Source organism: Lissotriton vulgaris, chromosome 11 (assembly GCF_964263255.1).
Source record: "Lissotriton vulgaris chromosome 11, aLisVul1.2, whole genome shotgun sequence".
In the NCBI taxonomy this organism is placed as follows: domain Eukaryota; kingdom Metazoa; phylum Chordata; class Amphibia; order Caudata; family Salamandridae; genus Lissotriton; species Lissotriton vulgaris.
Genome location: NC_141699.1, coordinates 995,736,068 through 995,763,902, shown reverse-complemented (window position 1 = coordinate 995,763,902; position 27,835 = coordinate 995,736,068). Strand labels below are relative to the sequence as shown.

Here is a 27,835-nt window from a genome sequence, read left to right as displayed (position 1 = left end):
ATAAGACCCTCCTAATATTTGTATTGTGATCGGTACTCACAAAAATGTCTATCCATTTCTCTTTTTTTAGGATATCAAGTGTTTCAGATTTGAGGAGGTGTGATTCTTGAATGACTATAACCTGAGCTGGGGAGTCGGCTTAAGCTTTCTTGACAATGCCTATGTAGAAGTCCACTTCCATTTCTGAAGCAATTCTTGTTCTATGTACACTTTCTACAAAGGTTTTATCTTGAGCTACCTGGTAGTTTTTTTCATTTCCTCTGGTTTGTGTTTTCCTTTCAGTCTAAGGAGTGAACATCCTTTAATTAGGTGTGTAGGGTGGGGCTCTCACTCCTCTTGCCTTTATCAGAAGAACTTCCATCTCCACAGCATAGCATAACACACATCTTATTCGGTTTGATTTTTAGGTTTGATCTGTGGAGATCTTTATTGCTGCCTTTATTAACGGTTTTGAAGTGAGACTTCTTTTTCCATTTGCACAGAATGCTTATACCTATTTGGGGTCTTAGCCTTTGACTGTTTGGGCCTTCCACATCTCCTTCTCCTGTTTCCTTTTAGTTATTTGTGTAACCACGGAAGGCTCATTCAGGATCTTCTCTGAAACGATGACCTGCCTTGGACAGACAATGGTTGCACTGAACTCTTTTATGCCATACTACTTTAACAAATAAATTAAACAAACACATAGCTAGTGATAACTCACAGGGAGATGCTGATGCTTGCACCAGCCCTTTCAGGTTGTTGGGAGGTGTCCTATCCGTGAAATTCGTTTTGCTTAACTACAAGAAAGCACTCTACTAATATCACTGCTTGATGTGAAGAGGGACCTCCAAATGAAGTGTGCATTATATATCTCTCTAATAGTGTTACCATTTCAAAAAGGATAGTTCACAAGATAATTTTAATAAGAGACCTGTAACTCAGTCTTTCCTACTCAGACAAACTGGAATTGATGACATTCCTTGCTAAATCTCATCTCAAACTATCTGTACCACCAAAAATATACTAATGGAAAATGTATATTATAAGAAGGGTTGATATGTTAAGGTTATTCTCTATTATTTACCATTGCTTATTTATCACACTGTGGCGCCATTAAGGCTCTCTGTCGTACAACATTCTTACTATCTTTTTGAGACTAAGATTTTGTGATTCCCCTTTATAGGAACCTTTGTCAGCAAGGTATCAGTAAATTGAAATATCAGACTACGGACAGAGATAACAATTGACCTTAAAATGAAAAAACCTTCGAAAAGACCCAAGATTCTCTTTAAAACAGGTTAGAGTACATACAAGAAGGAACGGCAATGCAGAGGACTGGCTACATATAAAATCTTTCATTGGAGCTGCAGGAGCAAAGAGGGCATGAAAAGTTACTTTTGGTTCTTCAGACTGTTTTTGGTATGGGTGTGAACTGTCTGGGGAGTGTGAGCATAGACTGCCTTTTTGATGATCTTACAGATAGCAGCCATCACTTAACTGCCTTCTATTTGGTGGTGTCATTCGGGTCTAGTAGTTCAAAAGTGTAAGGATCTGACCTGTCTTGAAAAATTCTCTGAAGATTCCTTGAGTGAAAGAGATCTAGACAGTTGGGAGTAGTGCTGAGAAAGCTTTTCGAGCAAGGGCTTTGATGAAGGACATGGGTACAGCTTCTTCATAGGAGGTTACTGTGACAGTATTTACTGCGTTGAAGAGGTCTGGGAGAGACACAAGTTTGAAGAATGAGCATTTTGGACATCAACGTGGAGGGGTCGGTGTCAGAGAAGAGGTTTTGGTATGCTGTTTGGAATTCTGTTTTTTTTAATCACAAGGTTTGAGATGAGTGGTATACTCCTCCTATGTGACATGTGTGATTGGATGGGTAGTCAGGCTGTTGATGGAGTGCTTAATTCCTTGAAGAGTATCTACTTCTGTTGGCAGCTTTATTTAAGGCTTGGTATAATAGCTAGTTTGTCTTTCATTTTGTTTTGATCTGCAGATTGTTGGGGAGGTCTTTATACTGCTAGGGTGTGGTTTGTACTTGCGTGTTTTAGTCCGATCGTGGGTATTTGCATGGTTTTCCTGAAAGGCATTTGAGTAGTTTAGAAAGGTATTACATGTGGAGGTGGCACAGTGAAAAGTAAGTTTGAGCTTTAGGTTTTCAAATGGAAAGATGGTTGGGGTCAATTCAGTCCAGATGGTATGAGCGGTATTCATAGTATGGTGTAAAGTTGAGAAAGTGAGGTTTTGGATGCGACCTTTGGAGTGTGTTGGTTGAGTGACATGCTGCACTGCGCTACATATGTAAATGAGGTTGAGAAGGGTGCCTCTTGTTTTTTATGCTCGTGTGTAAGGTTGAAGTCTCTCAGGGAGGTGTTAGGGTGCCTTGGACATAGAAAGTGTGGTTAGGAGGTCCAAGAACTTGATGGTCAAGTCCTTGTTCTACCCTTGAAGCCTGTAGATGAAGGGCTAGATGCCAGACTGAATCACTGATAGTGGAGAGTTGCATGCGAGGAGCTCCACGGAGATGAGTGTCACTTGCTTAGAAGCCTCTTATATTTTTTGTTAACGGTTTGCATGCTGGATGCTACAATCTTTGGTAATGATGATGTCTGGGATGTGCAACGAGGTGGGGCCATCTTTAAGCAATGAAGAGTGCATCATGGTTGTGATGGTAGAGGAGGTTTTTAATGCTTATAGCAAGGAGTAGTACAGTCCAAATATTAACAAGCATGGTGGGATTTTGTGCCCAGTAGTTTTAAGGTTCTATGTGGGTTGCGAGTGACTATGTGCATGTGCGTTCTGGCAAGTTGATGTTTATGTGGTCTTGATGTGATTGTAGGGATGGGTGAGAGTGGTATTGCGTTAGCCACATATAATCTTTCCTTGTAGGTGCTTGCTGTGGTTGCAGTGGAGCAGGGCTTCAGAGCTAGGGACCTTCGTGGCCTGAACAGACCCTTGCAGATCATGGTCTTCTCGGTCTGCCCTTGGCTGCTGTATTCTGGGCAGAGGAACCCCCTAAGGAGTTGACTGAAGTAGGGGAAGAGTTATGAGGTTTCACATAGGAACCACTGATGTCACTTCAAATGTATATATAAAGTAAGCAGGGTGCTGCCTTGCTCAGTGCCTAGCACTTTGCATATGCATGAGGCCTGAAATTCTCACACATGTAAGAGGCAGCGACAATACTCTTTAAAATAATCATTTGTTACAGAAGGTCACACAGCATAGATTATGCTGTCACAAATGACACACTTTTACAGGGATGAAACAAAAGAGGTCGCTGTACTGTTCCTATGGGAAATGGGGGGAGTGTTTAGCTGGCATGACCACAGATGTTAGAGTAACATCCTGGGGCATCCATTTTGTTGGATATAAAGGCCTCACACACCCCGAAGGATGTCATGCTTCATCATCGGCAGTTGCTCCTCGTCGGGGAGGCGGTGCAATCCCGACGGGCTCACCTCAAAGAGGGGCTCTTTGGCGGAGATCTTTTTCCAACTGCCTTTTGGTGAGGTGGGGGTGTGTGGACCGGGCTAGGTGTGATGATGTGTGGGGTATTAAAATGTAGCAAGGGGTACCTGAATTCAGTTTATTCTGGCGGTCCCCTGGCTGCAGTTAAAAAGAGGGGTTAGGCTCACTATGAGTCAACAAGTTAGGTCAGGTGACCCTAGATGAGGCTAAAGGTGATGAAGGTCGACATGTTTCACGCTATGGGTCTATTCACCAGCGATTCATCAGGACCGTGTATATGTGCAGTGTCAAACATGCTAGTGTCATGTATGTCTTATGTTTACCTCTGTGGGTGCTCCTATGCCTGGACATAAGGGAGACAAAACAGGAAAAACATTAAATGCTGCTATGCATGTCAGTAATTCCAGTCAATGCCAGCGTGTTTATAAAGCATGCCTATAAAGTTTGGAAAGCATGCCTTGCAACAAAGTCTGTGTGTAAGGTGCCCAGTGAGTCACACACACAACTGTTGAGCTTGTGAGGAGGTTTGGTGATGAAATGTGGTCTAAAAGCAAACTAAAAAAAGTTTTTTAGAAGACACTTAAAAATAATTAGTGAACCGCAGTTTCTGAGGATTTGGCTACTCCTGTTTTGTGAAACACGAGCACGTGTGTTATTAAGGACACCAATTGACAGTACATGCATCTACATCCAACCACACACACTGTGTAACAAACGTGTAGATTGATGGGAAGCTCCCTATGTCCCACTCACCTAAAGGTTGAGGGCTACATGCCACATGAGGGGTCGGCGGGAAAAGACATCAGGGCGAGTCCAAGGTTGAGGCTAGGGATAAAAAGTCACATAGCGCCAGGGATTTGATTTAAGCTAAGAAAGTGCGTCGCCGAGTAGCGTAGTGCTACCTCAGTATTTGCTTTTGCAGGGTCCCTGTCTAGTGAGCCTTACCTCGTTCCTCCTGTGTCCGCGCTGATAGACCTACCCTTCTCCGCCGAGCTCGAGTAGATGTCTGAGCTCGGCGGCGGGGGAATTTAAAGCGCGTGTGCCCAGTCTGAGTCTTCCGACGTGTCTCCGCCTTCCTAGTAGGTCACATGGTTAAGGGCTGTAATGTGGCGGCCATATTGGAACGGTACTAGGTTAAAGCTAGGGCTATGAGGGTTTCGTGATGAATATAGGTAGAAGCTATTCATTACACCCAACCGGAGTAAGTTATTGAAATCCCACATTATTTAACCTAGTCATTTAAAGCGTGTGTGACCAGTCGGAATCTTCCGACGTGTCTCCGCCTTCCTAGTAGGTCACATGGTTAAGGGCTGTAATGTGGCGGCCATATTGGAACGGTACTTGGTTAAAGCTACGGCTATGAGGGTTTCGTGATGAATAAAGGTAGAAGCTATTCATTACACCCAACCGGAGTAAGTTATTGAAATCCCACATTATTTAACCTAGTCACGTAAAGTAAGTCGCCTGTGTGTTAAGGTGTAGACAAAAATTGTTTTACTTGTAGGTAATAAGTGGGATAATGTAGCGCTAAGGCCAACGTGTCTCTTGAGCATGTATAAATGACAGTGCTGGTCCAATGCAAAACTCTACGTGGTGGTGAGTATGCAAGTATCTGATGTTCCACATGGCACGTGGGGCATGTAGCTTAGTGTCCGGTTATTGCATAGCCACTCGTGTGTTATGGGCAACAGGGGTTCATACTAAGGGAACCAGAGAAGGATCCACATGGCACGTGGGGCATGTAACTTGGTGTCTGGTTTTTTTGCATTGCCACTCGTGTGTTATGGGCAAAAGGGATTCATACTATGGGAACCAGAGCAGGAAAACAGAGAGAGACCCTGATATCCTAAAGCGAATGCCATGGGATATCCTCGTTGAGGCCTTGTTTGTCTGTAGACAAGCGATGTATCCATCGTTGCTCCTTCCGGAACAAGGCATCACTCGTGCAATGTGGGCTAGCTTCAAGTACCACCCATTTCATGGAGTCTTCGTCATGGTTTTGTTCCACAAAATGTTTGCACATTTTGGTATGTGTTTTTTTGCAACGAAAGTTGCTCCGATGTTCAATAATTCTAGATTTCACTGGACGGGAGGTCATCCCGATGTAGAGTAAATCGCAAGGACACTTCAGCAAATAAATGCAATGAGATGTGTTGCAATTTGTGTGATGTCTAATCTCCCATTTGAAGTTATCCGTAAGTTGGATCATCTTTAGTGTCATGGTGTATTTACAAACGCCGCACATTCCGCAAGGGAAGTGGCCCGTGACTGGGGGTAGGTGCCAGAGTGACCAGAGGATCCCCCAGTGTTGGCGTCCTCAACACTGGGGGATCCTCAACACAGGAGAGTTAACACTAGAAGAACCAAGATTTGCCTTCAAGAGGTCCAAAAACTTGAAGGACATCCTGATCAGCACCAGGCCTAGAAAAATCAAGAAAGATACCCAACAAACACTCTGGCACCTACCCCCAGTCACGGGCCACTTCCCTTGCGGAATGTGCGGCGTTTGTAAATACACCATGACACTAAAGATGATCCAACTTACGGATAACTTCAAATGGGAGATTAGACATCACACAAATTGCAACACATCTCATTGCATTTATTTGCTGAAGTGTCCTTGCGATTTACTCTACATCGGGATGACCTCCCGTCCAGTGAAATCTAGAATTATTGAACATCGGAGCAACTTTCGTTGCAAAAAAACACATACCAAAATGTGCAAACATTTTGTGGAACAAAACCATGACGAAGACTCCATGAAATGGGTGGTACTTGAAGCTAGCCCACATTGCACGAGTGATGCCTTGTTCCGGAAGGAGCAACGATGGATACATCGCTTGTCTACAGACAAACAAGGCCTCAACGAGGATATCCCATGGCATTCGCTTTAGGATATCAGGGTCTCTCTCTGTTTTCCTGCTCTGGTTCCCTTAGTATGAATCCCTTTTGCCCATAACACACGAGTGGCAATGCAAAAAAACCAGACACCAAGTTACATGCCCCACGTGCCATGTGGATCCTTCTCTGGTTCCCTTAGTATGAACCCCTGTTGCCCATAACACACGAGTGGCTATGCAATAACCGGACACTAAGCTACATGCCCCACGTGCCATGTGGAACATCAGATACTTGCATACTCACCACCACGTAGAGTTTTGCATTGGACCAGCACTGTCATTTATACATGCTCAAGAGACACGTTGGCCTTAGCGCTACATTATCCCACTTATTACCTACAAGTAAAACAATTTTTGTCTACACCTTAACACACAGGCGACTTACTTTACGTGACTAGGTTAAATAATGTGGGATTTCAATAACTTACTCCGGTTGGGTGTAATGAATAGCTTCTACCTTTATTCATCACGAAACCCTCATAGCCGTAGCTTTAACCAAGTACCGTTCCAATATGGCCGCCACATTACAGCCCTTAACCATGTGACCTACTAGGAAGGCGGAGACACGTCGGAAGATTCCGACTGGTCACACACGCTTTAAATGACTAGGTTAAATAATGTGGGATTTCAATAACTTACTCCGGTTGGGTGTAATGAATAGCTTCTACCTATATTCATCACGAAACCCTCATAGCCCTAGCTTTAACCTAGTACCGTTCCAATATGGCCGCCACATTACAGCCCTTAACCATGTGACCTACTAGGAAGGCGGAGACACGTCGGAAGACTCCGACTGGGCACACGCGCTTTAAATTCCCCCGCCGCCGAGCTCAGACATCTACTCGAGCTCGGCGGAGAAGGGTAGGTCTATCAGCGCGGACACAGGAGGAACGAGGTAAGGCTCACTAGACAGGGACCCTGCAAAAGCAAATACTGAGGTAGCACTACGCTACTCGGCGACGCACTTTCTTAGCTTAAATCAAATCCCTGGCGCTATGTGACTTTTTATCCCTAGCCTCAACCTTGGACTCGCCCTGATGTCTTTTCCCGCCGACCCCTCATGTGGCATGTAGCCCTCAACCTTTAGGTGAGTGGGACATAGGGAGCTTCCCATCAATCTACACGTTTGTTACACAGTGTGTGTGGTTGGATGTAGATGCATGTACTGTCAATTGGTGTCCTTAATAACACACGTGCTAGTGTTTCACAAAACAGGAGTAGCCAAATCCTCAGAAACTGCGGTTCACTAATTATTTTTAAGTGTCTTCTAAAAAACTTTTTTTAGTTTGCTTTTAGACCACATTTCATCACCAAACCTCCTCACAAGCTCAACAGTTGTGTGTGTGACTCACTGGGCACCTTACACACAGACTTTGTTGCAAGGCATGCTTTCCAAACTTTATAGGCATGCTTTATAAACACGCTGGCATTGACTGGAATTACTGACATGCATAGCAGCATTTAATGTTTTTCCTGTTTTGTCTCCCTTATGTCCAGGCATAGGAGCACCCACAGAGGTAAACATAAGACATACATGACACTAGCATGTTTGACACTGCACATATACACGGTCCTGATGAATCGCTGGTGAATAGACCCATAGCGTGAAACATGTCGACCTTCATCACCTTTAGCCTCATCTAGGGTCACCTGACCTAACTTGTTGACTCATAGTGAGCCTAACCCCTCTTTTTAACTGCAGCCAGGGGACCGCCAGAATAAACTGAATTCAGGTACCCCTTGCTACATTTTAATACCCCACACATCATCACACCTAGCCCGGTCCACACACCCCCACCTCACCAAAAGGCAGTTGGAAAAAGATCTCCGCCAAAGAGCCCCTCTTTGAGGTGAGCCCGTCGGGGATTGCACCGCCTCCCCGACGAGGAGCAACTGCCGATGATGAAGCATGACATCCTTCGGGTGTGTGAGGCCTTTATATCCAACAAAATGGATGCCCCAGGATGTTACTCTAACATCTGTGGTCATGCCAGCTAAACACTCCCCCCATTTCCCATAGGAACAGTACAGCGACCTCTTTTGTTTCATTAGTGCAGAACACGGACACAAGCTGCTACTGGACCTTCCACCTACCCTCTTGGGTGGTTAACCGTGTCCGTTGATCGATTGATCTCATCCTCTAATCTCCCTCCTTTTGATACACACTTTTACAGGGCACAGTCACAGTTTCTGTAACACGTAAAAACTAGGGTGTCATTTTTTGTTGGGTTCAGGCAGTTAAAGATTCTTACATTGTTAGTGGAAGCTGTTCATGTACAATATCAGAGAGGAGAAATTTATCAAAGAACAAAAGCCTAACTCGTCAGTCACCTCTAAGTCATGGAACCAGAATTGATCATTTTATATTTTATTTCAAAATGTATCCAGGCCTAATAAATGCTACTTGTGACTTACTTGCTGCAGCCAAATGGGCAACAAGAAGCAAAAGGTGCAATCTACATATTTCAGTGAAAATAAATGTAATATCCTGTTGTTCTTTCGAAAGGTGAAAACATTTGCTGTAAACATTTTGATTTTAGAGAAAAATATGGTAATAATTAATCCAAGGAAGGATTTCAGCCAAACCGTAAATTTGGATACCCGGTTAAAATTATTAAACCTTCATCCCAAACTCGGTCATGTGATTCCCACCATTGTCCTGTCTTGCCTTTAACATCGTTTTAGGATGCAGATGGGGAAGCTGGACACATCACCCTACAATGGTTTCCCAGCTTGTGCAAAAGTGTTCCCCCCCCCCCCCCCCAAGTCCCCCCCCCAGCTGTTGTTAACATTCTCTTAGACTTTCCGTTTACATAATCTGCAGTTGTTAGATTTAATTGAGCCACACTTATTAACATTCTGTATCTCTAATAAAATCGATGATAACCTATCCAATACATGATCACAACTAGGCATACATTTCTCTATAAATACAGGATAGAAGATACAACTTTTTCAGTACACATCAAAGAATCTGAAACTGTGCCTCAAGTAAAGCCACCTCCTCCTCCATTACTAGACTGGTTCATATTCCACTGATCGCTTGGGGATTTTTTTTATCATGATTGGAGGAAGCCTCTAGGGAAGAATGGCTATTATATATTGTCGGTACAAAAGGGGGTGGTGATGGACGGAGCATCTGAATCAAACATTCACACCCAGTCAAAAGATCTGGGTTTAATCCATCACTGTTCTTTAGCCCATTCTGCCACCCCAGTTCAGACATGGCTATATGCAAATCAGTCTGACCCTGTGCCTCATGGGAACAGTCAAGCCCGAACTGCCAAGCCATGTCTTCCCTGGACCGCAAACAGGCTTCCGAGGACCGGTTTCTGGCATTCCAGCCGTCTTCAGCCCGGCTTGCTTGAATCCAGTGGCAAAGTGAGCAAGGGACTCACGTCTGAGCATACCCTGCCACACTTATGGCGGCAAAAAGCGGTACAAAAGGGGGTGGTGATCGACGGAGCATCTGAATCAATCAAACACTCACACCCAGTCAAAAGATCTGGGTTTAATCCATCACCGTTCTTTAGCCCACTCTGCCACCCCAGTTCAGACATGGCTATATGAAAATCAGTCTGACCCTGTGCCTCATGGGAACAGTCCAGCCCGAACTGCCAAGCCATGTCTTCCCAGATCGTTTGACTGGGTGTGAGTGTTTGATTCGGATGCTCCGTCCATCACCACCCCCTTTTGTACCGCTTTTGGCCGCCATAAGTGTGGCAGGGTATGCTCAGACGTGAGTCCCTTGCTCACTTTGCCACTGGATTCAAGCAAGCCGGGCTGACATCTCCTCCAAGGACTTGTTGACCAATCCCACAAATTCGCTTAAATCCATAGACTTCCCAGAAGATTTGATCCCCTCCTTCTTTCTTTTCTCCATTTTGGCTAGATAATGGGTCTCATTTACCGTTGAGGAGGAACAAAATAGCTTGCAAACGCTTGATTGGGTCAGTGGCGAAAAAGATATGGCAAAGATGAAAGTGGCGGATAGTAGGTGCTAAAGGCTTCCTCGACCTCTTTTGACATAACCTTATCAGTTGTTTTTTTCAAAACCTCAAATAGACCAAAGATAACTGTAGCATGGCTGTGAACCTCTGCTTCTGCTTTCAGATTTTTTCGTTTTTTTATTTAAATTAGAAGAAATCACACACCCAAAGCGCAGTTTATTTAGTTTCATCACCACTGAATATCGCAACAAGCCTGTGTCTGTCAAATGAAAGCACAATCTCAGGTGATAGAGCCCACTTACACAATTGGATCCGAGTCAGTTCTTATTTCTGATGGCAATAAGAGAAATAAGTAAACAGGGTGGTAGAGTAAACAAAGCCTCAGTCACAATCAGGGTAGCGTAGAGCAAAATAACATGATAGTCCAGCCAGCACAATGGACAAAAGAACATATCTCTGTAGCCATCCCTTTGCCCCCAAAGAGTCTTTGAGGCAATAATGAAACACAAAGTAATGAATGAAGAGATTAATTTACGAAGTTTAGTACTTCTCAAGAAAGATGTGACTAAGTTCAGGGAAGCAGAGAGTCGAAAAAAGAGGAAAACGAGAAAAAACTGAGGGGATCAAAAAGAGGAAAAACAAGCAGTGTGAAATACATATGGGGACGAGAGGGAGTGAGGAAGTAACAGCGGAAAGATGAAAGGAGAAAGAAAGTGGAGGGAGCAATTAGGAATGTATTGAAGCAAGAAAGGAGGTGTAATGGATGGAGAGAGCACCAAGCAATCAGCGGAAAGAGGGAAAGAAAAAATCGAAAGAAGGAAAGGTATAAAAAGAGCAGCAATGAAGGAAGCAAGAAGGCAACATGACGAATCAAAATGAAGATACAAAAGAAAAAAGAAGGTACGAAAGAACAAGGTGGGAAGAGAAGAAACAAAAGGCAGAAGAAAATAGAGGTAGGAAAGGAGAAGCAAAGGAGAGGGGGAAAGGAAGTGAAGACCAGGTAAAGTAGGAAGGGGACATGAGCTAAGATCAGGATAGGAAATTACTAATAAAGGATAGTAAAAAGATTGAAGCTGATAAAGAGGATCAAAAGAGCAAGGGACAAAAGATATGGTAAGGAAAGGACCACAGACAAAAAATGAAGAACTAAATAAAAGAAAGTGAGCAAAGTAGATAAAGCAAGAAACAAAGGAAGAAAGAGAGAGAACAAAAGCGAAAGAACTAAAAGTGACAAACAAAAAAGATAAAGGAAAAAATGGAAACAAGCTAGGAAAGGGGGAGGAAGATGGAAGTAAAGAGGCAGAAAGGAAACCGATAAAGGTGGGGTGACCAAGGATAATAAAATAACAAAGAAATGGAAAGTAACATAATGGAGAACTAGAAAGAGCTAAATTAATAAATTAAGGAATACAAAATAGATAAAAACATTAAACTCTTTATTTTGAGGCATGTATTTATTGTCAGACATTTTACCAAGTCAAGTCAAGTCAAAAGATTTATATAGCGCGCTACATACCCAGAGGGTCTCAAGGCGCTTGTAGAAGGGTGGGGAGTTACTTGTCGAATATCCACGTTTTGAGTTGCTTTCTGAATGCTAGGTGGTTCTGAGTAAGGCGAAGGTGAGTGGGAAGTGAGTTCCAAGTTTTAGCTGCTAGGTAGGAGAAGGATCTACCTCCCATGGTGGTTTTGTTGATGCGAGGTACAGTGGCAAGGGCTTGGTTGGAGGATCGTAGCTGGCGGGAGGAGGTGTAGAAGGATATTCGTGTGTTGAGGCATTCGGGTCCGATTTTGTAGAGTGCTTTGTGTGCGTGGGTTAGGAGCCGGAAAGTGATCCTCTTATTGACGGGGAGCCAGTGGAGGTTTTTCAGGTGATCAGAGATGTGTTCTTTACGGGGGATGTCTAATATGAGCCTGGCTGAGGCGTTCTGGATGCGTTGTAGTTTTTTCTGGAGTTTTGCGGTGGTGCCGGCGTAGAGGGTGTTTCCGTAGTCCAGTCGGCTCGTGACCAGAGCGTGGGTGACTGTTTTTCTAGTTTCGGTAGGGATCCAGCGAAATGTTTTTTTGAGCATGCGAAGAATGTTGAAGCAAGATGAAGAAACGGCGTTGACTTGTCTGTTCATCGAGAGTGAGGAATCCAGGATGACGCCCAGGTTCCGTGCGTGGTCCGTCGGGATGGGTAACAGCTTGTCATTTTTGATTTGCCAAGAATGTGGACTGTATGCTGCACCTGCACTCCCAGCTCTAGAGGCCCTACATAACTGGGTGACACAGTGCTTTAACGTGCAGCATCAGAAGGAGGGGAGCTGAATAGTCCTGAACTCGATTGGCAGACACTCCAAGACAGCATGTTAGCTATCGCACAATCAACCTGTTGGCGGCTCCTGTTGTAACTCTTTTCACTCTTGGTTTGTATTTCTTTGATCTTTGAACTTCATAAGGTTAGGGTTAGCTAAAGGCTGGACTTTAAATGTGTATCTAAGTATCAAAAGTGTTGGTCAAATTATCATTATGGGTTACGTTAAAACCAAGCACCTAAATATTTGATTCTTTGTCAATTTGGTTGGTGTAAATGTGATGTATACGACACACTTTATATTAGACCTTTACGTTGGGCAATTAGTGTTCCCCTCCAACTCTTGACCAATCCATGAACGTTAATGTGTATGTTCAGCTATCTCACAAGCAGCGGATCAGAGAAAAGAATTTAAGACGTCTGCTTGGCATTTTAAAAATAGTTTAGTGTGTACATTTAGATTTTATTAAGAATTACCTCATTGGAGAAACTGCAAAGTTAATTCATTCCATTTTGTCTGCAAAACGAACACCTCCTAGATTTGCAAAGTGCTCATCAGCATGCTCCTGTCTTTCTTCAGAGAGAACATCTTGTGAGTGAGTGAAATTGTAGCATCTTTCAAACTTGGTACCTTATGTAATGCTATTGGAGAGGAATCTGCTTGTTGAGAACTCAGGCGAATAAGACGATCATCTGATTAGGTTTTACATACAGACAGTTTTAGCTGTCTCACAAGAGCTATTGGCACACACACATACTCACAGAAAGCATATTCTGTCCGAAAGGCTAGTTTTTAGGTCGAGCAGACAGAGCCTGCGCAGAGACCTATTGTTGCCCGTATTTGGGAATGTAGACACGAGAGGGGCACGAGCGCAGATTTTACCTCGTGGGCGCGCACGGCGCCGTGCCCCTCTCGTTCCTCAAATTCCCGTGCGCAAACATTCGCACAGCCACACTCACGCATGCGCACATACACAGCCACACGCATACACAGACACACACGCGCAGGCACACATGCAGGCAAACACGCAGACGCGCACTCACACACGCAGGCATACACACAGGCGCACACAGACGCACATACCGCCGCCGCCCTCCACCCCGCCCCACTTACCACGTCAGCGGCCTCAGCCGCCACTCCTGACTTCTGCTGTGCGTCACGACTGCTCCTGGGCCATTCACTCCGTGGGCGCGGGCTTCGCGGAAGACGGTAGTCCTGCCCCAAGCAGGCGTGACGCTCCCGAACTTCCGGTTTTGGGATGCGCACGCTCACGGCTTGTCTATATCGTCACGCATTTCTATTTGCTCTACCACGCTACCTTTGCATGTCACACTCTGCTTAGTCTCTTTACCGGTCAAGCCACATATTAGGAGTGCTATTGTTTTAATGAATGGCGAGTACCGAGTTAATACATTTTTTTGTTTATAGCGTGCCGCCTGGCTCCTGTTTGCCACGTTCATTAGTAACGCCTAAACGCCTCTCGATGCTTATTTTTTAATATTAACTCCGGGTATCTGCGGATCCTGGCTTGTCTGTCTGTCTCCCTGGCTGGCAGGAGCTGTGAAGCGATGCCTGCTGAGGTCAGGCACGGGCGGCCTCAGCTGCTCGCACACAGCACGCTTCTTGGAATGATTTCCTATGATCATTCAGGCATGCAGCACAGGATCTCTTTAGCCCCCTTCTTGATCTTGAAACAAAATCTTAGCTCAGGCAGGCACTCTGGCTCTAGTCCGAGTGGGCATTTTACTGATACGAGGTTTGGCAGCTCTCTGCAGCTCTCGGCACATCAGTTTCTTTGACGGGAGCTCACGGACGTCCTCCTACGAGGCGCTCGACTGCGACGTCACTGCCCTGCAGGATAGATAGATGCTGCCGCAAAACATGCAAGTATCCCGCCGCTGGTATGTGTGCGATAAAGTAACAAGCAGCAGTTACTAAAATATTTTAGAAACGCCCAGTACATCAAATCGATCTAGGGGTGCCCTCCCCAGGCAACATATGTTAAACACACGGCGCATCACAGGGATGCTGTAATAATGCCACCTAAATCATGCAAACCTCAAGCATGGGTTCGACAGGAGGGAGCTACAATTTATTATTTGTCCTTTGTCTGTGACTCTAGGCACGACTAACTGACACTGCTCTCACTTGTCTGGTAAAAGGGTCCTTGGCTTTTCGCAATCGGATAAAAAAGTATGGGCACTATGATGCTGTGTGAAATGAGGACGGCGAGTGAGCATGGGACGGGGTCAAAGGCATGGCTAAAATAACCAAAATAAAACATTTGTAACTGTTTTCGGTCTTTCATCGTCCGGTATCTGTATATAAAATAACGGACAGCTTAAACGAGAAATAAATACTAGTTAAGTTAATCAGTGGAAAATGTACTGGCGTATATTGTGAAACCTCTATTAGTTAATGCACTACAGATTTCTCTGGGTGTAACCAAAAAGCCACAAAATTAAATCCTGGTTGGTGCAGTGGGGAATAGCGACTGGTGAATGTAAAGTGCTACAAGTCCCAGTCTGTGACAAAAAGCACTGGGAATAGGTTAGTCATTATTTTTTTTGCAGTTTTATATAGCGCGAAATAGACCCAAACCAAATCGGGTCAGAGCGCTTTACATAGCACCAGTTGCGTTACATGAGGACACATTCATTTAAGGCTCGGGGAGATTAAGTGATTTGCCCAGAATCACAGGAGGTTTCAAGCGTGCATTACAAACAGTATAAGACAGACTGCTACAAAATGTTCAGAACAGTTTAAGAAAAGTCTTTCCAGAATATATTTTTTAGGAATATCCAGACTGCATGTAGCTCACTTATTGTTTATAACTGCCCATTAAAAGCTCACACATCACAACCCAGCTGGTAACTCACTTGCACAGGAGGTTCAGGGCGCTTGCCTTTATTTCCTCCAACTTCGTCATTCTACCCCGGCTGCACCGGAAGAGCCAACACTGCTCCAGATGATGTGCCACAACACAGACCACCCCACGCATTACCAAACAAAAGCGCCTGCCTTGCTGCATCGGAAGACACAACAGTGCTCTGGATAAAGTTTCCCAGCTGCATTGAACATAAGCGGACTGAACCAAGTAGGTGCCTCTCCATTAATAAACATTATAGCAGATGCAAATAGGTTGCCTCGTTATAACAGCCATCAATCACTGTGTGCCCCCACAAATGCATTCAAAGTGCTTTCTAAACACAACACGTTCACCCGACGGGGATCTTTTTTAAAATAAAATAAACAGGAAGGATTGCTGTTTTGTTTTTCTTTTTTTACCAACATAAAATGCATTTTTTTTGTATGTATTGTGCAGGGTTTGTTTCTGTTTGGTTGAATGCCTTTCAATGTGCTAGGCCTTACGTTCGTCTTTATTTCGGAGTGCCAGGTGTGTTCAGGTATGTCAAGAAGTTATATAAACAAAACGACTGATTTGACAGCTTAAAAGTTGCAAGATTGAACAAAGTTAAAACAAAATGGCTGCCTCGCCAGTAATGGCCTTCTGTCGACCCCTTCTTACATCCTCCAGACATGGCTGAGGCAGCTTCTTCCTGCAGTTTGTTCTTACGTCCATACACACCACAACTTCGCTTTGCTTTCTTGTATTTTTGCATTGTTAATGTTCACATTTGTTCGCAATTCGCCATGTGCCTTTCGCTTCTGTCCCACTCTCTCCTACCCCTTCACTGTCTTGGCCTATCCACTCTTCCTCTGTTTCTGTCTCACTCTCTCCTGCCCCTTCACTGTCTTGGCCTCTCCACTCTTCCTCTATTTCTGTCTCACTCTCTCCTGCCTCCACTGTCTTGGCCTCTCCACTCTTACTCTATTTCTGTCTCACTCTCTCCTGCCCCTTCACTGTCTTGGCCTCTCCACTCTTCCTCTATTTCTGTCTCACTCTCTCCTGCCCCTTCCCTGTCTTGGCCTCTCCGCTCTTCCTCTTTTCCGTCTCACTCTCTCCTGCCCCTTCACTGTCTTGGCCTCTCCAGTCTTCCTCTATTTCTGTTTCACTCTCTCCTGCACCTTCACTGTCTTGGCTTCTCCACTCTTTGTCTCACTCTCTCCTACCCGTTCACTATCTTGGCCTCTCCACTCTTCCTCTATTTCTGTCTCACTCTCTCTTGCCCCTTCACTGTCTTGGCCTCTGCACTCTTCCTCTATTTCTGTCTCACTCTCTCCTGCCCCTTCACTGTCTTGGCCTCTCCACTCTTCCTCTATTTCTGTCTCACTCTCTCCTGCCCCTTCCCTGTCTTGTTGTGCCTTTCTGCCCTCTGCATCACCACATCATCACTCAGCGCTACCCCAGAATCACTCAGCACCACCACATTATCACTCAGCACCACCACATTATCACTCAGCACCACCACATTATCACTCAGCACAACCACATTATCACTCAGCACCACCACATTATCACTCAGCACTACCACATTATTACTCAGCACTACCACATTATCACTCAGCACTACCACATTATCACTCAGCACCACCACAGCATCACTCAGCACCACCACAGCATCACTCAGCACCACCAAAGCATCACTCAGCGCCACCACAGCACCACTCAGCACCACCACAGCATCACCACAGCATCACTCAGCATCACCACAGCATAACTCAGCACCACCACAGCACCACTCAGCACCACCACTCAGCACCACCACAGCATCAGTCAGCACCACTCAGCACCACCACAGCATCACTCAGCACCACCACAGCATCACTCAGCACCACCACAGCATCACTCAGCACCACCACAGCATCACTCAGCACCACCACAGCATCACTCAGCACCACCACAGCATCACTCAGCACCACCACAGCATCACTCAGCACCACCACAGCATCACTCAGCACCACCACAGCATCACTCGGCGCCACCACAGCATCACTCGGCGCCACCACAGCATCACTCCGCGCCACCACAGCATCACTCCGCGCCACCACAGCACCACTCAGCGCCACCACAGCACCACCACTCAGCACCACCACAGCACCATCACTCTGCACCACCGCAGCATCACTCTGCACCACCGCAGCATCACTCTGCACCACCGCAGCATCACTCAGCACCACTGCAGCATCACTCAGCACCACCGCAGCATCACTCAGCACCAGCACAGCATCACTCAGCACCAGCACAGCATCACTCAGCACCACCACAGCATCACTCAGCACTACCACAGCATCACTCAGCACTACCACAGCATCACTCAGCACTACCACAGCATCACTCAGCACTACCACAGCATCACTCAGCACTACCACAGCATCACTCAGCACCACCACAGCATCACTCAGCGCCACCACAGCATCACTCAGCGCCACCACAGCATCACTCAGCGCCACCACAGCATCACTCAGCGCCACCACAGCATCACTCAGCGCCACCACAGCATCACTCAGCGCCACCACATCATCTCTCTGCGCCACCACATCATCTCTCTGCGCCACCACATCATCTCTCTGCGCCACCACATCATCTCTCTGCGCCACCACATCATCACTCTGCGCCACCACATCATCACTCTGCGCCACCACATCATCACTCTGCGCCACCACATCATCACTCTGCGCCACCACATCATCACTCTGCGCCACCACAGCATCACTCTGCGCCACCACAGCATCACTCTGCGCCACCACAGCATCACTCTGCGCCACCACAGCATCACTCTGCGCCACCACAGCACCACTCTGCGCCACCACAGCACCACTCTGTGCCTCCACAGCACCACTCAGGGCCTCCACAGCACCACTCAGGGCCTCCACAGCACCACTCAGGGCCTCCACAGCACCACTCAGGGCCTCCACAGCACCACTCAGGGCCTCCACAGCACCACTCAGGGCCTCCACAGCACCACTATGCGCTACCACAGCACCACTATGCGCTACCACAGCACCACTATGCGCTACCACAGCATCACTCCACGCCATCATTATCAAGCTTTATTACAAATGTCACAAAAAGATGTTAATATTTCACTTCTGTTCTTGGATTTTCGTCACAATAAAATACACTGAACATAATCTTCACAAAAGTTATTTACAAAAGTTTAAGCTATTGCCATTATAAATTACAATCACTTTTATTTAAGTATTAATTATTTAAAAAAATTAAAAACCATTGTTATTAGTAATATCAATACATTTAAGTCTTGTAAATACAAAACATGTTGCATTACAAATGCTATAGGTGTCACATTTGCGAAAGTTATAACTTTTGGCATTGTAAATGACAAAGCTATTAATTTAGCTATTTTCAAAACCAACACATAAATAAAATAATTGTCATTTACAAGACCAATAGCTCAAACTTTCCTAATGCGAGACCTATTGCATTGTAAATGCTTGTTTTGTTTTGTTTTTGGGCAGCCCCTTTCAACCATTAGCTAGTGCGGTTCATCTGCTATCCTTAAGCGTAAACTATCAGGTTTGCCTTTCATGTTTGGTAGTTTGTTATTCTCTCATGGCATTTCATTGATGGGCACATAAAAGTACTTCAGAGACACTGGCAAATATGTGCATCGCAAAGTATACCTGCACATGGTGGCCAAATTAGAATTGATAAAAACCATCCCAGAATGGCTGCCATGTGCATGCATTCATTATAAGGCCCCAGCACCCATTTTGGTGTTTTACTTGATCACTCCACCATGGCCAATAGCCATATTAGACCAGCAAAATAAGAGCAAACAAGATTGGTAAAGCCAATAAATAGGTGCTCATCCATTTAAAGGTGTGACCAATTGGATTTGCTGTTACTTGCTTTATATATGTCCGCACAGAAGCTAATTGGCCCCATTCAAGGCAGATGTGGGCTGGATGTATTTCCTACACGTCATGGTCACCTCTCTCCCTTCGCTTCTTAGTACACTAGGCATTATTAGGTTGTGGTTTACGTTTTGGCAGTGGTTGTATTAATACGTCAGGGAAATGCAGATAAAGACATAATAGTTATTAAATTAATCTGCTAACTTAAAATCGCCGCTAAGCAGTCATCACACATGCGTAAAAGCAGGCACATTGCCATTTGAGTAGTCTCAAACTCATTCAAAGAACGTAATACATTGTTCCCTCTCTTTGAAATTCTAATAAATAACACCTAAATGAAGAATGTGATCACGTTATTGAACGGATTGTTAAGGCAGTTATGGACAGGATGTATTGGAAAATATATATAGCAAAGTACAGAATAAAGCGCCCAAACGTGTTGCTGTGATGGATGCAGAACAAAAAATTAAAACAAATCTGCCTGATGTTCAGCACAAAGCACAACTTGTTTAATTTCGAACCTTCTTTTGTAAATCAGAAAAGACACTTTAGGCTGAATTGTGACTGCCATTTCTTCACCATGAAGTATTTTCTCCTTGCAGGTCTGTGTGCTTACAAGCAGTTTTACCATTTTCTTTTTTCTTTTAAGGCAAATCCTCCTCCGCTGGTGGTAAACACAGATCACTTTGATCCTCCAACATACGTAAGTGGATTTACTATGCTTTGCATATTGTTTCTGAAGTTTCAAAAGTATATCCTTTGGTGAAATCCCCATGCCGGTATTGTTTGACCGCTGTAAAATTTCACAATGCTAAATATGTGAACTATTATCTCTTATGCCAAGTTTTTTGTTTCGGAAAATCGCATGCATGTTGCACTTATCAGGGAAAGCATTAAGAACCCGTTTTTTCTGCAAGAAGGATGTTCATGCTTGAGGGCACTATAATCTTATGTAGCACCAGATATGGTCTCATTTGCATTTAGTCGAATCACAGGTTGAGTAATGTGTACAATTACACACCTTTGATTATAAAGTCTAAAAAATTGTCATGTTAGGCGCTGCTTGCTCTCAAAGTAGATCAGTAACTGCTAACTTCAGTATCTGACTTTCTTCTTATTCCATTAGAATACTAATTATACTGCAGGATGGAATTCGTGTTGGTCCACAGAAGCTTCATGTTTATCTTCTCAAAAGAAACCACAACCTCAAAGTCTAGCCTCTACCCCTATCTTGTTCTAAGCAGAATAACTGAATACACACAAGATAGGTTCAGTGTCACGCGGTCCTCCAGTCCACCACACTGCTGGCTGAAACTGGCACTGGGTTTCCCCTCTGCCTCGTAGTCATTTTGCTCAATCTAACTAGAGCCATCAGTCAATAATTCAAAACATTTTCTCTTGTGTCTGCTGCTTTCAATGTTTCAATGCTGATCTTACATGGAAACCACAGTAACGCCCAAGAGCTTAAGCAAGAGTTATATTTTTGTGTTTTTATTATTACCCCAGTATTGGAACTTTCATAGATTCCCATGCTTTGTATCATTCCACTTCGCCGGAATGGGAGTCTCGGTAACAAAAATACCATAGCTGTAGGTACAAAAGACCAAGGAAAAAGGCCTAGGCCTCATTCTCTTTTGTAGCATATCACCCTCTTTGTGTAAAAGAGACCAAACTTAGGCCTCAGCCAATCAGAAGTGCCTCACCCCTTAGAACCTTCCTGAAGGAACCTCAGAGCCTCAGATTTTCTACCGCACGTTGTGCTTAGGGAGTCTCCTTTGAGCTCTGCTCAACTTCTACTCTTCAAAAGGATTTACTTCAGGATTTTTTCTTCAGAATCTTTTAGATTCACTTCAGTATTGTTTCTTATATGATTTTAAGGAACCCGTTTGGAAATCAACTAGGTCCATTCCTATTGTGGATCATCTGTGGAAGGAGGGCCTAAAGGCTATGAAGCACCCGGCGACGCTGGTCCCTGTGCTACCGCGCCTGGATATAAAATACAAGGCACCCGATGATGGTCCGGCGGCTTTAACAGGTCACCCAAGACCAGACTCTGTGATCTCGCAGGCAGCGCAGAGAAAATCCCGTAACCCCTCTGCTCCCTTAACAACTCCTCCGGACAAGGAAGGGCGGAGGTTGGATAATGTGGGGAAGAGATTCTCGTCGATGGCAAGTTTGCTGGTGCGAGCGGCTAATGCCCTAGTGATCCTGGGTAGGTACGACCGCCAGCTCTGGTGCGATATCGCCCCGTACCTTGACCAGCTCCCTCCGGAGTCTACGTCTGAGGCAAAGAAAATCTTGCAGGAGGGAGAAGTGACGTCGATGGAAATCATTGACTGCGCAATGGATATTGGGACAACGGCGTTCCGTTCCTTGGCTGGAGCGGCAGTACTCCGTCGCCAAGGATGGCTCAAAGCTACTTGGTTTCGGCCTGAGATCCAGAACAAGGTCATGGATCTTCCCTTTGATGGAGAGGCATTATTCGGCAAACTCATTGACGACACCCTTCAAGAAATAAAAAAGGACACAGACTGCCAGGTCCTTGGGGACCCTTCAATACAGAAAGTCTCCTTTCAAGGGATCCAGAGGTAGAGGTGGTAACTACAGAGGTTCCTTTCAACAGCAACGCTATTCCACCACGGGCTCAGGTTTCCAGCAATACCGTCAGCCTTATCAACAGCGGCAGGGCCAGTCTACCAACTACTCCAGGCCTTACAATAAGGGAAAACAGGCTGGATGAGGACGGGATTCGTCCAAGCGCCAATAGCGGCCTCCTGGCTCTTCCTACTGGATCCTCCTTCAGGAAATCATCAGTTGGAGGCAGGGTCAACAAATACCTTCAAAACTGGTCCAGGATAACATCTGACCGTTGGGTGCTCAACATCATTCGGAAAGGGCATACCTTGGAATTCACGCAAGTCCCTCCACCCAAGCCCCCGGCAGGCACTCCATCGAAAAACCAGCGTCTCCTGCGGCTCGAGGTCCAACAGATGCTCCGAAAGGGAGTTATAGAGCCGGTCCCCTCAAACCAAAGGGGTCAAGGATTTTATTCCAGGCTCTTCCTGGTGAGGAAAACGCTAGAGAAGTGGCGCCCCATTTAAGACCTCAGGGGGCTAAACACCCATCTCATCTCCTTATCCTTCCGGGTGGTGTCTCTCCAGGACATCTTGAAGCTTATCAGCCCGGGGGATTTCATGGCCACCCTCGATCTCGAGGATGCCTATTTCCACGTTCCGATTCACCCAGCACACAGAAGGTTTCTGCGATTCCCAGTAGCCAAGAGCCATTTTCAGTTCAGGGTTTTACCCTTTGGACTCCGCTCAGCCCCAAGAATTTTCACAAAGGTGCTGGCGCCAGTAGCAGCTTTCCTGCGAAAAAAACATTTTCAGGTCTTCCCCTATCTGGACGACTGGTTACTGAAAGCTCCGTCCAGGGAGGCAGCGCTGAAGGCTGTTCAAGCTTGTTCCAATTTGTTTCAGAACCTGGGACTCACTCTGAACAACGAGAAGTCTTCCCTGGTCCCGTCCAGAAAGGCTTGCTTCCTGGGAGCCATCTTGGATTCGAGGCTCTCAAGAGCATTCCCTACTCCGGAAAGGAGGAAGAAATTACAGACCTTGGCCCAGGACTTACAAACAAAAAAGTGTCTTTCAGTACGCCGCTACAAGTCTCTACTGGAAGTAATTTCATTGTGTATCCCACTAATTCCCCATTGCAGACTAAGAATGCGTCCTCTGCAGGAGCAACTAGACAATCAGTGGAAACAGGTCCACGGTTCATTCGAGGACAGGGTGACGGTCACTCCAAAGATGAAGGAAGCGGCCTTATGGTGGACAGATCAAAACAACTTGTCCCAAGGTCTATCCTTCGCAAACGGACGCGTCATTGGAGGGTTGGGGAGCAGTGATGCAAGACTTGCATGTCAGCGGTCATTGGTCGCCCCAGGAGAAACACCTCCACATCAACCTGTTGGAGCTCAGGGCAATACGACTGGCTCTGCAAGCTTTTCTTCCTCGCCTGGAAGGTTCACAAGTGCTTATCAGGACGGACAACACCACAGCCATGCACTATGTGAACAAGGAAGGAGGAACCAGATCGCGCCCATTGTCGCAAGAAGCTCAGCACATCTGGGAATGGGCGATCCTTCAGAGGATATGGCTGAAGGCAGAAAACTTGCCTGGCGTCCTAAACGAAAACGCTGAATGACTGAGCAGGTCATCCTCAGTCAGCCACGAATGGGAATTGAATCAGAGAGTCTTGGAGCAGGTCTTCAGCCAGTGGGGAAGACCGGAGATCGATCTTTTTGCCACTCAGACCAACAAGAAATGCCTGTCTTATGCAAGCAGGCTACCCCATCGAGATTCACTGGGGAGTGCGCTTTCGATAGCATGGTCGAGGACATTTGTCTACGCTTTTCCTCCCATACCTCTGATTCCTCGGCTCATCAGGAAGATCAAGGTGAAGCCGTGCAGGATGATCCTGATAGCTCCTGCTTGGCCGAGGCAGTTCTGGTTCACGGAACTCCATCTGCTGTCGATAGCCCCTCCTTTTCCTTTGGAGGTTCTGCCAGATCTCCTCACGATGTCCGACAGACAAGTTTGGTACCCAGACCTGCAGTCATTACACCTGACTGCATGGCTCCTGAGCAGCGAGAGTTTATGAACCTACCCATTTCAAGTGAGATTAGGGAGGTCCTTTCTCAGGTAAGGGCTCCTTCTACGAACAGGACTTACCGTCTTAAGTGGAAAAGATTTTGTTATTGGTGCTGGAAAGAAGGCATTGATCCTTTCACTTCCAAGCCTCATCAGGTCCTTCCTTATCTGCTGTCCTTGGCTAAGTCAGGACTAGCCCATTCATCAATTAAAGTCCATTTGGCGGCAATATCAAGGTCCAGGAGGACTGGGTCTGGGCCTTCCTTGTGGTCTTCCAGATTTTTCAAGCAATTTCTAAAGGGCTTGTTCAGAGTCTATCCACCAGTGAGGCCGCCTCCTCCGACATGGCATCTGAATCTAGTCCTTTCTCAGCTCATGAAGGGCCCGTTTGAACCAATTCATCGTTCTGACGTGAAATACCTTTCATGGAAATTGTCTCTCCTCCCCGCTCTCACGTCGGCTAGGCGTGTTTGAGAATTGCAGGCCTGGACTATCCAAAAACCTTTCCTTCAATTCAAGAAAAACACTGTAATCATGAGAACTAATCTGAGGTTTATGCCTAAAGTTCCCTCGGACTTCCACTTGAATGAGCCGGTCATTCTGAAGGATTTCTTTCCTCAACCGGCAACACCAGCAGAAAGAGTATTACATTCGCTAGATGTGCAACAGTGCTTGAAATTCTACTGGGAGCGTACTCTTTCCATTAGCTGCGAAACCAAAACCACGGTTCTAGCGCAGGGGACACCGTCGCCGTGTGCGTGCACGTTGGCTGTCCCTGCGCAAGCTGTGATGAGAAGACACGCCGAGCCGAGGTAGGGGATGTGTGTGTGTAAGCGCGGGGGGGTTCTGTATGTATGTATGTATGTGTGTGTGTGTGTGTGCAGGCGCGGGGGTGAGGGGGGTTCTCTATGTGTGTGTGCGTGTGTGTATGCGTGGCGGCGGGGGGGTGTTATGTGTGTGTGTCGGTGTGTGTGTGTATGCGTATGCGTGTGTGTGTGTGTGTGTGTGTGCGCGCGGCGGCGGGGTTGGGGGGGGTTCTCTATGTGTGTGTGTGAGACTGTGTATGCTCGGCGGCGGGGAGGGGGTCTTTATGTGTGTGTGTGTGCGCATGCGTGTGAGTCTGCTTCCAAGGAGCCATGGGAGACAGGAAGCACGCGTGACCTGATCCGTTTCTCGCATGCACATCACTTGTCTCCTGTCTCCCTTGACTCCTTGAAAGCAGAAACGATTACAATAGAGTTTCGCAGCGACGATCGCTTCACGATCAGTTCGCAGTGCGAAACCCAAAACAACTGATCTAGACGACTATAGGTGTTGGTTGCGGGCGTATAACAAGAAAAAGCCCTCACCGTTGGATTCCTGATTTTCCATGTATCCCTCAGCCCCATTCCCAGCAATATGTTTCTCAATGCTCCTGTTAGTCACAGTTTGGTATTCTGTCTAGGGGGTTCCCTATACAATCCCCCATCTAGTATACAATTAACGTCCCCCACCATAATCACTCTTTCTCCTGGATATGGGGTCACTGCGGCAGCCACCGTAGGAAAGAGTGCGGACAGTCTGAATTTGGGGCATACACATTAATAAGTCAAATCTCCCGCCCGTCCAACCTACCATGCAGAATAACAAATCGTCCCTCCGGGTCTACAACATGATGCAGATGCTGAAATGGGACCCCTGGGGCAATCTAAATAAGAGCCCCCTGGCAAACCCAGAGTATGACTTGGCATACATCTGACCCCTCCATCTACGCTTTATACATGGTATCGTATCTCCCCATACATGTTTCTTGCAAATATGTCATGGAAATCTTAAAACGTTTTAAGTAAGAAAACACCAGCCTCTGTTTGCTCAACATTGCTAATCCATGCACATTCCAAGTAAGTAGTTAAATCATGGAGGGAACCACAGTTGCCATTTCAGGAACTTCTTTTCTCATGACCATTGTTCCGAGATCAGAGTCCTCCTGTGGTGGGACGCTGAAACAACTATACCTCTAGTGATCTCAATCCCCCTCCCCCTCCCTTTGAAACCACACTCCTTCAAACCCCATGCTCTTAGCCCCCCCCCCCCACCCCTTGGGTAGTGTGCCGATCCCCATTCACTCTTGACAAGGCATCAGGAGACGCCTCCCCCGCCCCATACCCTCCCTCCCAATTTCTTCCAATACAAGAGCCAGCCAGTGTAATGAAAACAAGAACACTAACCAATAACAGCTGGCATTATGCAGTAGAACCTTGAAATTTCAGTTTTAAAGTGGTTTGCTAGTGATCAGGCCTTTGTCGAGGTGCGAGGAAAAACTCTCCAGGTCCTCATACGTGCCTCACCCTCTGTTGGGGTCGTGTCCACCCCGCAGGCGGTAAATATGAGATATAATAAACCTTATCTGTACATATTTAGAAGTCCTTTTCTTTCTGACATCCCTTTCATAATACGTTTGTTTGGTAGTAAGTAGGAGGCACCGGCTGATCCTGTGTGGAGGTTTCTGACTCCGTACTTTGTTGCCTTGACCCATCACCATGTTGTTGCTCCGGATTTTGTGCAGGCCACCCTCCCAGAAATAGGAAATTAACCCCCCTCCTCCAAGCCTGGGCTCCCTGTACATTCCTCCAGTTGAGCAAGCCCTCTGGGCACAGTAAAAATATTCCTTTGTTCCGGTTGTGCAGCTCAAATCTTCCTCAGGCTCCGTCTAGTATACAAAGTATTTGCAGTGCTCTAGGTCGACTCTATCATACGAAGAGTTCCGTATCCCGGTTCACCGAGGATCCCTTATCTCGCACCTCAAGGGACCCCCATCCGACTTTGTCTCTGTCTGCCTATTTCCTTATCTTTAGCCCCCACTCTCTCACCGTGTGGGATATTCAATGTGTACCTTCCGTAACAGATAACAGCAACTGAGGCTCCAGTTTATTCCTTATACATTTCAGAATCTTTGTGTCTTTTGTGCTGGGCGCTTTGGTTCCTCCTTTAACGTTGCACGGGCCCATGAATTACCGATCTTGTGCCACCATCTTAGGCTGTCACCCTTTATCCGTGCTGCATTGCCTCCTCCAGTCCACACGGACCCTGTTGTAATCCTTACAGCATCTGAAAGAGACCCGTTAGTGATAGATTCCTTACCTTAGAATATCCCCAGGTGTCAGACTGGATCCGGAAACTTTTGCGTAGCAGTACCCTTGCGCGTCGGTAGGCGTCGTCTGCGGCTCCGCGTCCGTCGTCAGCGCCGTGATGACGTCGTCGGAGTACTTGGACGCCGCCTCCACGTGCTGACGTCAGTTCTTCTTTTTTCCACGCCAGCAAGCGCAGATCTGGAAAAAGCAGTGACCCTTAGTCAATTTTTGACTAACTTTTTTGGATCTTTGTGATCATTGTTCGAAGTCTTCTCGACTCCGATCGGTGCCGTAGGGATGCCTGGTTTCAAGCGCTGTGAGGATTGCGACCGCACGATGTCAGTCACGGATCCGCACCACCTGTGCCTAACTTGTCTGGGCGTCGACCACGACGACAAGGCCTGCTCCGACTGCCGGGCCCTCTCTTCGAAAGCCAGGCGGGAGCGGTCCTGCAAGCAACTCAAACTCCGGCAGTCGGTCCCACGCCGCGTGAGGTCCCGGTCCCACGGGAGGTCGCGGGGACTGAGCCGCAACAGCTCCGGGAGTCGGCACCACTCCTCCGGGTCGAAGTCGTCAGGTAAGAGGCACAAGAAGTCGAAGAGGCGTCATTGCTCTTCTGATTCCCCCCGACGCTTGCGCGATGCGGCCGGGGGTTCGGGTGACACCTTCGGAGTCGCGGGCGTCGCGACCTGCCCCACA

The 27,835-nt window shown here is 46.4% G+C and overlaps 1 protein-coding gene across 19 annotated transcripts in view; it reads left to right on the top strand.

Moving 5' to 3' along the window:
* Positions 1 to 27,835, top strand: part of DLG1 (discs large MAGUK scaffold protein 1) — a 1,304,904-nt gene that overhangs the window by 736,648 nt on the left and 540,421 nt on the right. For all 19 annotated transcript variants that reach the window (XM_086944257.1, XM_086944255.1, XM_086944253.1 and 16 more), the window contains one exon: positions 20,027 to 20,080. In XM_086944257.1, coding sequence (XP_086800383.1) covers positions 20,027 to 20,080 — 54 coding nt within the window. The remainder of the gene's footprint in view (positions 1 to 20,026; positions 20,081 to 27,835) is intronic.